At 33.4% G+C, this 12,239-nt stretch overlaps 1 protein-coding gene across 1 annotated transcript in view; it reads left to right on the plus strand.

Annotated features, from left to right (window-relative positions):
* Positions 1-219: 219 nt before the first annotated feature.
* The window catches only part of LOC108914672 (zinc finger MYM-type protein 4), a 97,526-nt gene continuing 85,506 nt past the window's right edge, over positions 220-12,239 (plus strand). The window contains exons 1-2 of the mRNA XM_018720523.1: positions 220-1,828; positions 1,915-2,091. Of these exons, the coding sequence (XP_018576039.1) occupies positions 632-1,828; positions 1,915-2,091 (1,374 nt within the window). The 5' untranslated portion in view covers positions 220-631. The remainder of the gene's footprint in view (positions 1,829-1,914; positions 2,092-12,239) is intronic.

Raw genomic sequence — 12,239 nt, forward strand, 5'->3', positions numbered from 1 at the left:
TCCAGGCCTACACGAGATGAGGCAGGATAAAGAGGGATAATCCCCCTCGATCCCAAATCATTGAGGCCAATTTCTAGCCATGGAATAATGGCGCGGTTACCATAACCGTGGTTATGGCAACCCTGTTCCTTCCCAGTTGGCAGTTACATTTCTAATTAAAAGGTTGGCGGCAGAATACGTACTAGCGACACCAATAAATTATTGCAAACCATCAAACTAAACACCTAAACATTATCCTCCATTATATGGCTTGGTGTTGATGTATAATTAATTTGTTATATTATAAGTTATATTTACAAGTCTTGAATAGGCTTTTTTGTAAAGTGCAAATAATTTTTAATAAGTGTTTATTAGTGATATTATTTTAGAGAGTTAAATTTTCCACGATATGAGTGCTATATTTGAAATTTAACCAAACAGCAGAAAATGCCGGGATTTTGAAAAATAACAATTTTGTAGTGTTTTTATTTCTGTCGTACTTTGATTAACTACTTATTGATGAAAATTATTGTTCATAAGTAAACGTAAATAAAACACTATGTGACTTAAAATATTTGTGGACGATATAACTATATATCCTTGTTATAATGAATAAAGAATAGTAATTTTATTATTATATTTTATAATAACAATGGAAGAATTGAATAGTAATGTAAATTTAGCTGCCGAGCAAGGCACAGAAAATGTTTCAATAGAAAGCAATATAGTGATAGGCACAAGTAAGGATAATAAGGAATTAAATGTTTTACCTAGTCCAATTCCCAGGAACGATAGTATTAACAAACCAACTGAACTTGCAGATAATGTAGAAAATGATATAAATACAGAGTTATTAAAAAAACCCACACAAGACTTTATCGAGGATTTAAATACTTCAAATACTGTAGAAACTGAAATGGAGAAAATGCATAGTGGTATTACTGAAACTGCTGCTGAAAAAGGAACTGTTGTTGAACTACTTAATGAAAACAATAAGATGGATTGGATCGATGATTTTAGTGATAATGTTGATGAAAGTGCTAATAATGTTAAAAATGTAGACGTACCAACTGCAGTTCAACCTGAAGATAAAGAATTAGAGAAAGAAAATGAGAAAATAAATTTTCATCATATTGGTGATTTAGTCAACGATACTATATCAGCAACTCAAGAAACTCCAAGTAGTAGCACTTCAGAGGAAATATATAAAGAAACTGAATTTACCAAAGAATATTCTTCAGAAAGTACTTGTGAGAGTGATAAAGATAAAACTAATTCTGCAAATGAAAACGTTACCCAAAACCCTTTAATTGAAATGAATTCTGTTGAAACGGATGAACCTATAAATCAGGAACACAATAAAACAACTGAAGAATATAGTATAACAAAGAATCAGGTAGAAAAAATAGATAGTGAAAGTAGTACTTGTGTAGAGAAGAAGAATGATAATGGCGGTAGTAATACAGAAAATCAGAATGAGAAAATAAATGTTGCCGATAATCTAGACTATAATGCCTCTGAGAAAACTGTTAATAAGGAAACCGAGAAGGATATGTTGGAGGATCAAACAAATGATTCCATGGTGTCCAATCCTCCATCAATGACATTAGATCAGGATAAAGACAAGGTTAATTACAATCAAAGAGAAAATACGGAGTTTGTTCAAGTTAATACCGAAAATGAAAAAGATGGAGAAGATAATGAGAAGGAAGATGAAACAAATAACAGAACACTAATGGAACATGACCCTATAGCATCAGATTCTTTCGAACCTATAAACAATGAGGATCGAGAAGGAGCCGATGAAGAGTTATGTATTATTCCTGATACACAGCGTGAAATATCACAGGTAAATAATGAATGTTTCATAAAGTTTTTATTTATATTTATTTATTTATATGTATTTTAATACAACTAGGTAATTTTCTTTTTTAGGCTGAAAAAGATGCTGCTTCTACAATGCCACCCCTTCGTGATCTAACAGAAGCCAGTGCTTCTGTACAGTCTGATAAAGATTCTGAAACAGCAACTTCCGATCATACTCTAAGTACACCTATAATTGTGTTTAAATATGAAAAAGAAGACTTGCATATATGCAATGAGTGTAAATTGGTAAGTTATGTTATATATAAATTTTTTTGCGAGTAATAGTGACGGGATGTCTTTAGTGAAAAAGTTCTTGAGATATCCCGAGATGTTCACTACCATCATTTTAGCAATTAATATTTTGTTGTTCCACCTCCGAAAACTCCCATAATAAAAAGCCAAGTCAAGTCTGAAGTCATCGACTGTCAATCGTTTCTCATTCGTATTTTGTTAGTCTATTTCTTGATTCCTGATCAGTCGTTGTCTTGTCAGTTTGACACATTTTTTAATACTTCAGTTTTGTGTAAAAAGGTATTTAATTTCCATCCCATTAAAAGGGCTGAATAATAAAAATGCTTGAGGGATTGTAAAAATAAGATAAATTATTGTAAAACACATATATAATAAAATCTTTGGTACAAAAAGTCTGTTGATACGAAAATAAAAAAATGAATGTAATTTGAAATAATATATTAATAATAAAATATATAACAATGCACAGGATTCCAGTTTGATTTGTAAGCTTAAATGTATACAAGTGATGTGTTGAGAATGACAATATTTTGTATCCCGATGACTTGATCATTAGAACTACTCGACTACTAATAAATTGATCATCAAAATTGCTCGCTTATGCCGATCACTATTAATTACGGTGTCACCGGTAAAGCTATAGGGGACAGTTATAAAAAAAGTTTTTATTGATCGGTGTTTAAAAATTTGATTTCCAATAGTTTTTACTTAAAAAGTAATACCAAATGATATGAATAAAGCAATCATATGATTTACTATATGATATATATATTCATACCATACCATTTTTCATCTTATATACTTATTATTTTTTTTTAATAATATTTTAATTTGTGGGATATACCATTTGGAAATAATAAATAAATTATTTTATGTTTTATGACATTTTGTCAGACGTGTATTTTGCATTTAAAAATTTTTCATTTACCTTTGCCCCTTCCAAGTTCAGTTGCCTGTGTTTGACCACATTTTTTTCATAAGTAGAATTATAATTTTCGGCCAAATGTTTGTAGAATATAACTTTATGATTTCAATAACATACAATTATAGTAGTTTGTAGGTTCATGAACTTAGAATCCATGGTATAGAATTTTTTCTTAAAAAATTCAGTGCCATTATAGTAGGATCGTATATGATGCAAAGTAGAGCAAAAAATTGTCGGCCTTTTATCAAAGGAAAATCGTGTCATCATTTTTAGGAGGCGTAAGATAAATAATTTCAAATCGAAAATGAAATTCAATGTAAAATCTGAAATACCGCTGCATACGCACTGTGTTCTGGTAGTAGCTGTAGTAGCCCAGGTGCATCGAGTGTATGAACTGGTCGGTTATATGTCAAATACTAACCTGGCAAGCTTTGCTGTCAATTAGAGAGCGCTTCCAAAAAACAAGTAAACAACAGTGGCGCGTACAGAGGTAAAATGTAGTACATATGTGGAATTTAGGAAACAAATTGGATTTATAATAAATTACATTTAAAATAAATAGTTTATGAGAATAAAGGAATTTTTGTAGCAACAAGGGTGCCAGACCTGAACTGATCCCCTCGTCCCTTCATAATGTATAAAGAAATTATTCCATTTGTAAAACCCTTAAAAGCGTACTTCATTGGTTCCCTTGACAGGCAATGATTTATTACTTTGCATCGAATATGATCCTACTTTAGTTCTTCCTTAATATTTTTTAACGTTTCATTTATTTTTGTTAGTGCTTGTTTAGTTTCGGAAATAATTGATTTTTTTTATTTGAAGGTCAGTCCCTAAAATATTCAAAATTGAAACTAAATTATGTTATCCATTAATTGTTCATTAGTGTTTATTAATGTTTTGAGTGTTTTTGTTAATGTTTGCTTGGCTATCTAGTTTTTTAAAATTTTAAAGCCAACTCCTAAAATGTTTTCAGCTCTAAAGGAATTTGATGTCATTTATTAGTGCTTCTTAGTACTTTAATTACTTTTCTTACAGATCATTGCTTTTGAGATTTACAACTTAAACATATAATGGTTTGTAAAAACTTGAAATGATTTTAATTTCCGAGTTGTTGATCTCATATTTGTGGGTCGTTTCGGACATTACAATTTACTAGCGGATGACTCCACTCCCCGATATGCACTAACAGGGCCCACAACAATGCTACACTGGAGCTGACACCGAAGGGGGCATCAGTGCGATTTCGTAGGCTAAAGAGATTGTCTTCGATGCTTTCATCCCACTGGTTTTAATTTTTTTGTGGCACTATACCCGTAAAAGCTTTTTTAAATCTTCTATCTATGAACAAATCTATTCTCATTGAGAGTACCCGGAGTCCAGTAATGACAAATCTGATATCAAAAGAGTCATTAATTCTAGATCTCCACAAAAAGAATGTGGCAAACCTTATGAAGATTAACAAATGGCATGCCTGCTTTATGTTCATAATGTAACAGACCGTATTGCTAAAGTATTACAGAAGAAGGGAGTAGGTACAAGGTCCATCCCTAAAAGAAAAGTTCAACAGGTGTTAAGGTCAATGTGATTACTAGAGAGCGGACAATGTGTGTCTTTAACCCGAAGAGTAGGTCAAATTTTGGTAGAGATGTGTACGCGTTCAAAAATGTATTGTGTATAAACTATGCAAAATATAATTATTATGTATAGCAAATATATCGTGTGAACAGGTTAAATAACGAGAAAACAATTAAGTTAATTTAATTCTAAAGAAATGAAATGACACTCGCGCCCATCTCTAGTCCATTCCGTCGACATCGGTTGCGTTTATCTAATTCCTATTGATCAGAATTCAAACTGCAGCCCTGTTATGAATGGAGCATGAGTTGAACTATTCTATCATGTCCGTCGCCTGAGGATATTCGTTACATTGACTCCTAATTTCCAATTAAAAGAACGACACTATTTTTAACCGAACTTTATTTAATAAATATGTAGTATACAATTTCTGATTTTCTAAATATTTTATAACACCTAAAAATGTAAGTACCGTGGAATTTTCGTGAATTATCACGTAAATTTCCGATGCATACCCGACACGCCACTGCGTCGTGGATAATGTATCTAAGTTTACGAATGACATATCTATGTTCAAGGTTAAAGACACAAATTGTCCGCTCTCTGGTGATTACCCTCTGGTCAACCCAGTGTATACCGCATACTATGTCAAGGGGAGCGTATAAGTATGACAAAGAGATTGGTTATTACAAGAAAGGAACATGAAAAGGCCTTAATGTTCAACCAGCTTGAGAAATGAGCCATTGCCCAACATGAGTTAGATGATGGACATATAATAAATTTCGAAGACACTGAGATACTTGTTGTACCTATTGAGATGGGAAGCGTTGGAAATCGAACAACATCTAAATAATGTGAACTGTGTAGAAGGCTTTAAGTTGAGTAAAACATAATTACCCTTCCTAAAGAACAAGCAGTGGTGTGAGATAAGCATGTGGGTACACCATCACGCAGGTCTGAAAGTAAACGCAAAGATATCGGTGATACCACAGACGAAAGTGAAACCACATCCATTATTCTACTGCACAGGTATGGAACCATGCGGGGAACGTACCCATTTCTGCTCTTTACCCCACTCCACAGGCCTAGAGCTGCACTTGATGGTAGTGACGTCTTGGGTGACAGAAACTGATCTCCGACTCAACTACCACTACTGTCGTGGATCTATGTTTTGATTCGTTGGACACTTGGGCACCATATATAGCGCATGTTGCATAACCTCTCGATTGGCCTTCGAGTCGTGTTGAACTACCGACGAGTCCTCGGGGGGAAGTGTATAGGTCTGAGCCGCACCACGCCGTATGATTCATTGAGGCACTGGCGGCAGCCTCTCGAGTTCTTCCTGGAGCATGTGTATCGGCTCGGACAGAGCGGTTTGGTTTGGATCCGCTTTTGTCAACTGTGCCGGTTGATTAAATGCCTGCATGCTGGCAAGAGGGCTTTCAGTAGGCTCGTACGTCTCCATCTTGATGATTCCCGAAGGAGTCATCGTGGATGTGTGACTCGGAAACTTGCACTCTTCCTCGATTGATGACGAGGTATTAAAAGAGTTTTCGTTTGCTGCCTCGAAAATTTTTCAAATCTACTTGTAAAATTTGTAAATGTCAGAATTGGTTGGTCAAAATTTGGTATACATTAAAACTTAGATAAAGGATCTAATTTTTAATATACTCAGCAGTGTCAAAATTCTGGGGTTCTTGGTGCCTCCAAGTAAACTGTCTTTAAAACTGTCCTTTAAGTTCTGTTTCGATTAAAAAAATAGGAACGAAGACACAAATTTTCATCATCTTGTAATTTCAAAATGAAAAACGATTTTTCTGCGGCAAAATATATTTTTCAACTTTCTTTATCCTAATTTGGCAGTCATTGTATCTCTCTCATAAGACAACAGAAATCCCAGTGGTACCACTTAAGAAATGAGCGCTTTGAATAGTCGGGATCGCACCTTTATACCTCAAATGAGTTGAGGCCAAGTACAAATTAATACATTACATTTAAAACAAAAAAGCCTTATTTTTTCATGAGTAAACAATAAAAAAAACAAAATAGCTCTATAATTGAAAAAAACATTTAAGAGTTTACTTAAAGAAAAACTTTTTTAGTCCATGGCTGTCTGTCTTCTGAGTAAAAATCTTATGCTTCTGAATTCAAATTGAAAATGAATTTTCAATGGTGGAAATATGTGCAACATACAGGTTTATTAAAAGTGTAGTTGTAATAAGCAATAGTACATAATATATGGTTTATATTGTTACACATTTCTTATTTTTTTTCCTAATTTTTCTGGGGGAAGAAAACATTGTATATAGAAAGCACCCTATACACCACAATAATAAAGTTAAGTAAGAATGGGATCAACATTAAAATTGTAATAAATATAAAAAGTTTTAAATTTTATTTTCTACAGGGTGTTTCTTAAGTAGAGGTCAAAAATCCAGGGGCGTATTCTGTGGCCAAAAATAAGAGTTTCTTGTTACATAAATGTGGGGTCTTAGGACAGACATTGTCCAGCTATCAAAAATAAAAAAAAAAAAGTTTATAATATTTAATTTCTGAACCGCTTGAGATAATTTAACCAAATTCGGTGTGCATATTTAGTATGACAGTAGGTATGAAACAAAAAATTACCAGCTTTAGAAACTTACCAGTGGCAGAGGTGTGGGTATCATCGTTCATTATTTTCCAAAAAAAATATATCGCCCTGTATAATATTACAAATAAAATAGGTCTTCATATGTGCCATTGTATTGTCTTCACTTTTTGCTTCTTTACACTTTTTTGTATTTCAAACTGATTAACAAAATTGATTTATTTGATCAAGTGCATTTTTACAGTTACTTAAATTACTTAAACATAATCTTATGGAGCCCATGCAAAACAATAATAATAAGAAGGCGTCATCGTATTTAATATTGTGTATTGTCAAATTAATCTTATTTATTAAAAATATTAAGTGTTAATAATGCCTTATACATATTCAAATGCTGAAATGGCCAATATGGTTTACATTTATGGCATTGCAGATGGAAATGGCAAATCTATATGGAAAGATTTCCAAATCATCCAACTCTAAATCCAAGAATGTTCAGAAATGTTTTTCAACGGCTTACGGTGTCAGGCTCATTTCAGAAAGGTCCAATTCGTGGAAGAACTTTAAGTGTTAGAATACCTGAGTTGGAAGAAGTTATTCTACACGAAATTGAGGAAGACCCAAATACTAGTATTAGGAAGATCGCTGCAAATCTTATTGTGTATTATAAATTAGTTTGGTCCGTTCTTTCACAAGGAATTCAGCAAATTGTAAGCAGGACATATTAAAATTAAGCTTGCTGCAAAGTTCAGCTTTAACCAAGTTAACATATGTGCAATTTCTTTCATCTGTCCATAAGTTTGACATCAAGGAAAATACTCTTTCTGCATACACATTACTGACGGGAAGTGAAAATATTTTAGAAACGATTTTGAACAGTTCCGGAAATTCAGAATTTTCAAAAATTTTCAACCAGATTTGATCTAATTGTAATTGAAATTGTTTATCTTCCATTTTACATAAAATTGATTTTAATAGAGATAGGTATTTCATCAAATAGATCAGGTATAGGCAACCTTTGCTTAGTTGAGGGCGTAATTTCGGGACTTAATCAGGTCGCGGGCCGTAGGCAAAAAATAAGTAGGTAGTAGCGAATAAAAAAGCCATAAAAAATCACAATTTTTTTAATTTATTAATTATAATAGCATAATCAAATATATAAAAAGCAAATAAATAAAAAAAGATAGAAAAATCAAATGAAAATTAATGAGATACTTGAGTTTGTAGCTGAGAAACAAGATGATCAATATTGGGGTCAATATCAGTAGTACATAGGCGCAAAGATTTTCAAAATTAACATCTGTAAGCCGAGTACGATGCTTATTTTTATTAATTTTCAAATGATTTTTCGTGCGAAAACTCGGCTGTGGATACTTTTCTTTGAAAAGGTATGTTCTGTAAAATTTGCTTAGTTCCATATCATCAAATTTAGACTTCAAATATGAATGTTCTTGAAGCTCGATCAACTCCATTTGTAGGTGAAGCGGAGCATTTTCCACATTACACTTACAAGGATTTGCAAAAATATTAAAAGTGCTGTCCATATTCTTAAAATCGGAAAATCAATTAGTGAATTGCTCTGACAGTAGTTCCAGTTCTTCAGCATAGCGACCGTATTCAATGTTTTCGGGACTGGATAATGTTAAAAAATGAAAACAGTTTTTACTTCTCATTTGTGTTCCCCACAAGCGAATTTTGTTTTGAAAAGCTTTAAGATGACTGAACAGCTGATTTACCAATTGCCCTTGTTTTTGAAGCTTCAAGTTCAGGTCATTTAAGTGTCCTGTGATGTCTACCAGGAATGCCAAGTCACAAAGCCAAGTTGGATCACAAATTTGCGGCAATGTTTTCTCTTTCATTTCCATAAAATCAGCTATTTCTTTTCTAAGGTCATAAAACCTTTTTAGCATTTTACCTTTGCTTAGCCACCTTACTTCGCAATAATATGTTACATCATCGTGTTCTGAAGAGAGTTCATTCAAAAATGCTTTAAACTGGTGATGGTTAAGACCGTGGGATCTAATAAAATTAATGGTATTTACTACCACATCCATAATATTCTTCAGTCGAATGGACTTAGAGCACAAGTTTTGTTGGTGAATAATGCAATGCAGAATTATTAAATCACATTCTTGCACATTCATAGCGGTTGCTCTTTCCTTCAGATTTCCGATAAAACCTTTTCGTGAACCGACCATTGAAGGCGCACCATCTGTGCACGCTCCAACTAATTTACACCATTACAAACTATATTGCTCAAAAGTACTTTGCACCTTGGCAACCATATCTTTTCCAGTAGTGGTTCCTTGTAGTGGCCGTAAAGCCAGTAATTCCTCTGTCACTGCAAATTCTTCATCAACACCTCGTATAAAAATAGCTAACTGGGATGTGTCAGATAAATTTGTACTCTCATCCAAAGCAATCAAAAATGCTTGAAAACTAGCCAATCTATCGGTCAATGTTTTGTTGATATTACTAGCTATACGTCGAACAACGATATGTCGCGATATGCTCACTTTCTCAAACTCTTCTTTTCTGGGCACAAAAGTTCTGCAACTTCTACTAGGCACTCTTTAACAAACTGTCCCTCAGAAAATGACTTCGATGTTTTCACTATTTTGGAACTAATTATAAAACTAGCTTTAACAACACTGTCTAGATTTGATTTTTGTGAATGGAACATTTGTTGCTGTTTCCCTAAATTGGTAATGAGTTTTTCAATTTTATCCTTTCTTAACTGGCCCGTGAGTAAATTATATTGAGCGAAATGCTTACTGGAGTAATGCCGCTTCATGTCGTATTCTCTTAAAACAGAAATTGTTTCATTGCACAACAAACACATAGGTTTACCACTGTGCAAGATAAAAAAGTATTCATCAGTCCATTTGTCTTGGAGTTGACGACATTCTGTATCCACTTTCCGCTTTTTTAAACCAGACATGTTGATAGAATTTGCTGCAATATTTCCCGCGTCGTACTCTAGACCGTACGCGAATATGTGATGCGAACTTTATCAGTTGTTAAGAAGTAATGAGATGACACACGCGCTGAGCGGTTTATATATTACCCCCAATAAGCAACTAGAATACTCTCGATCGTACGAAAGTGCTTCAAACACATCGGGCAGCTTACCGAATGTTTATGTCTTTGTCTCTTTCTAACGACTATTTCTGACTCGATCTGTGGCGTTCCACTGCGTACACTTAATAATATTATTTATCGATTTGAATTGATATCGTTATTTGAATTTTCTGAATCTCTTGCGGGCCGGATTGAAGCTGGTGGAGGGCCGGATCCGGCCCGGGGGCCGGGGGTTGCCCATATATGAAATGGATGATCATCATTGACACTAGTTACCTTTGCTGCATTGTTTCCTTTCAATATTTGATCATAGGTAATATGACGATTTTCCTTAAGGTTTAGATGAACAAAGTATTTGAATGGCTCATCATTATAGTTGCACCACTTGTCGAGGTAATTTATTGTTCTTTGGTAAACTTGATTAGCTTCAGTTACAAATTTATTTCTTTCACTAGACAAATGCTTTAGGTTGTTCCTAACTTTAGGTCCAAAGAAAGAATTATCAAGTCATTCAGTAATTTTACTTTTCAAATCCTTCATCACTTCATGTATTTCTGTACTTGTTAGACTGTTACATTCTAACAGAAAAATGGACGTGTTTAATAAGTTGGTATAACGATGGGCAAAAAAGAGGTAGCTTTCAGCTAAGCTTATTTCTGTTCTCAGACTCAGATCAACTAGTTCATTTTCACTTTTTATAAATTGCTATAATACTTTGTTAGTGTTATCTTCACCTAATTCAAGAAAATATGCCTTTACAATTGGCCAGTACTGAATTAATCTTTCTACGGCTTTTCCCAATGACAACCACCTGGTTGTTACGTGTCTTAACATTTTATCTAAATCTAAGAATTCAAAGCATTCTTTTAAGTTTTAATTTTTCTTTGCACTTGGAAAATTCTGCATAAATTTTTAACACCAAATTTTCATAAGAAAGCACTTTAAAAGTATTTCTGCCTGCATTATGGATAGCATGGCAGTTACAATCTGCTTTCAGGATGTTCTTGTTACTATCACTCAATTTTTGAAAAATAGAATTATGAACTTTCATAATTCACAGAAGCATTGTCAGCACTGTAAGCACTAGGTTAATTTAATCTTAATATTTATTTTATTCAACTGCATATTGCCGCTGAGTTTTCATTGTTGTCTTCATAGAAGTCTAACAGTTTACTCTGAATACTTGTGTTTTGACTAAAGTATCTAACTGCAACCGGAAACATTTTTTGATATCCCTTGTTGGAAGCATCACATGAAACTGAAAATGAAATGCAATTACTTCTACCAGCTCTCATTCCTTCTAAAAACGTTTCTAGAGACTTTGGACATAATACATTCTCGATTATAGATTCTGATTTTGTTCGCCCGCAATAAACTTTTTTAGCTAAACTCGAACCTTTGTACAACATAGTATTTAACTTTATCCCACAGTCTATACTCGGTTAACTGTGATGATGACAAATTACGTGATACACTTGAGCTACCTCGATAATTGTTATTAAATTTTCATCTTCAGTTTCCCTTTTTGGCATAAAAGCAGTCAACAGTTGATTTGATGCTTGATTTTTTATGCATATTTGATGTCTTTTGCTGTTCAAACGTGTTTAGATAGGCTTTTCACTGCCATATTTAATGGTACATAAAAAACATCTTGCTGTTATGATATCAATTTTCCTCAACCAATATTTATAATTAGCACCCGCAAGCCAACTATCTTGAAAGTAAGTCATATATTTTGACTTTCCTGATTAGAAGGCTCGGGCTCTGGAGTTCCCATTTTTAATGAATAACTAAATTAAACTATAATTTCCAGGACATAAGATACCCGTACATAATAAAAATACGCACACTGCACACGACAAATCAGTCAAGTCATAGAAATCTAAGAATGCTGAATAAAATACTGAATACTTTATTTCATTGTCATAACATAACAACGCATCTGGCCTGTAATTTGTTTACCACTGC

The sequence above is a fragment of the Anoplophora glabripennis genome, unplaced genomic scaffold, assembly GCF_000390285.2.
Source record: "Anoplophora glabripennis isolate ALB-LARVAE unplaced genomic scaffold, Agla_2.0 scaffold1152, whole genome shotgun sequence".
Lineage (NCBI taxonomy): Eukaryota > Metazoa > Arthropoda > Insecta > Coleoptera > Cerambycidae > Anoplophora > Anoplophora glabripennis.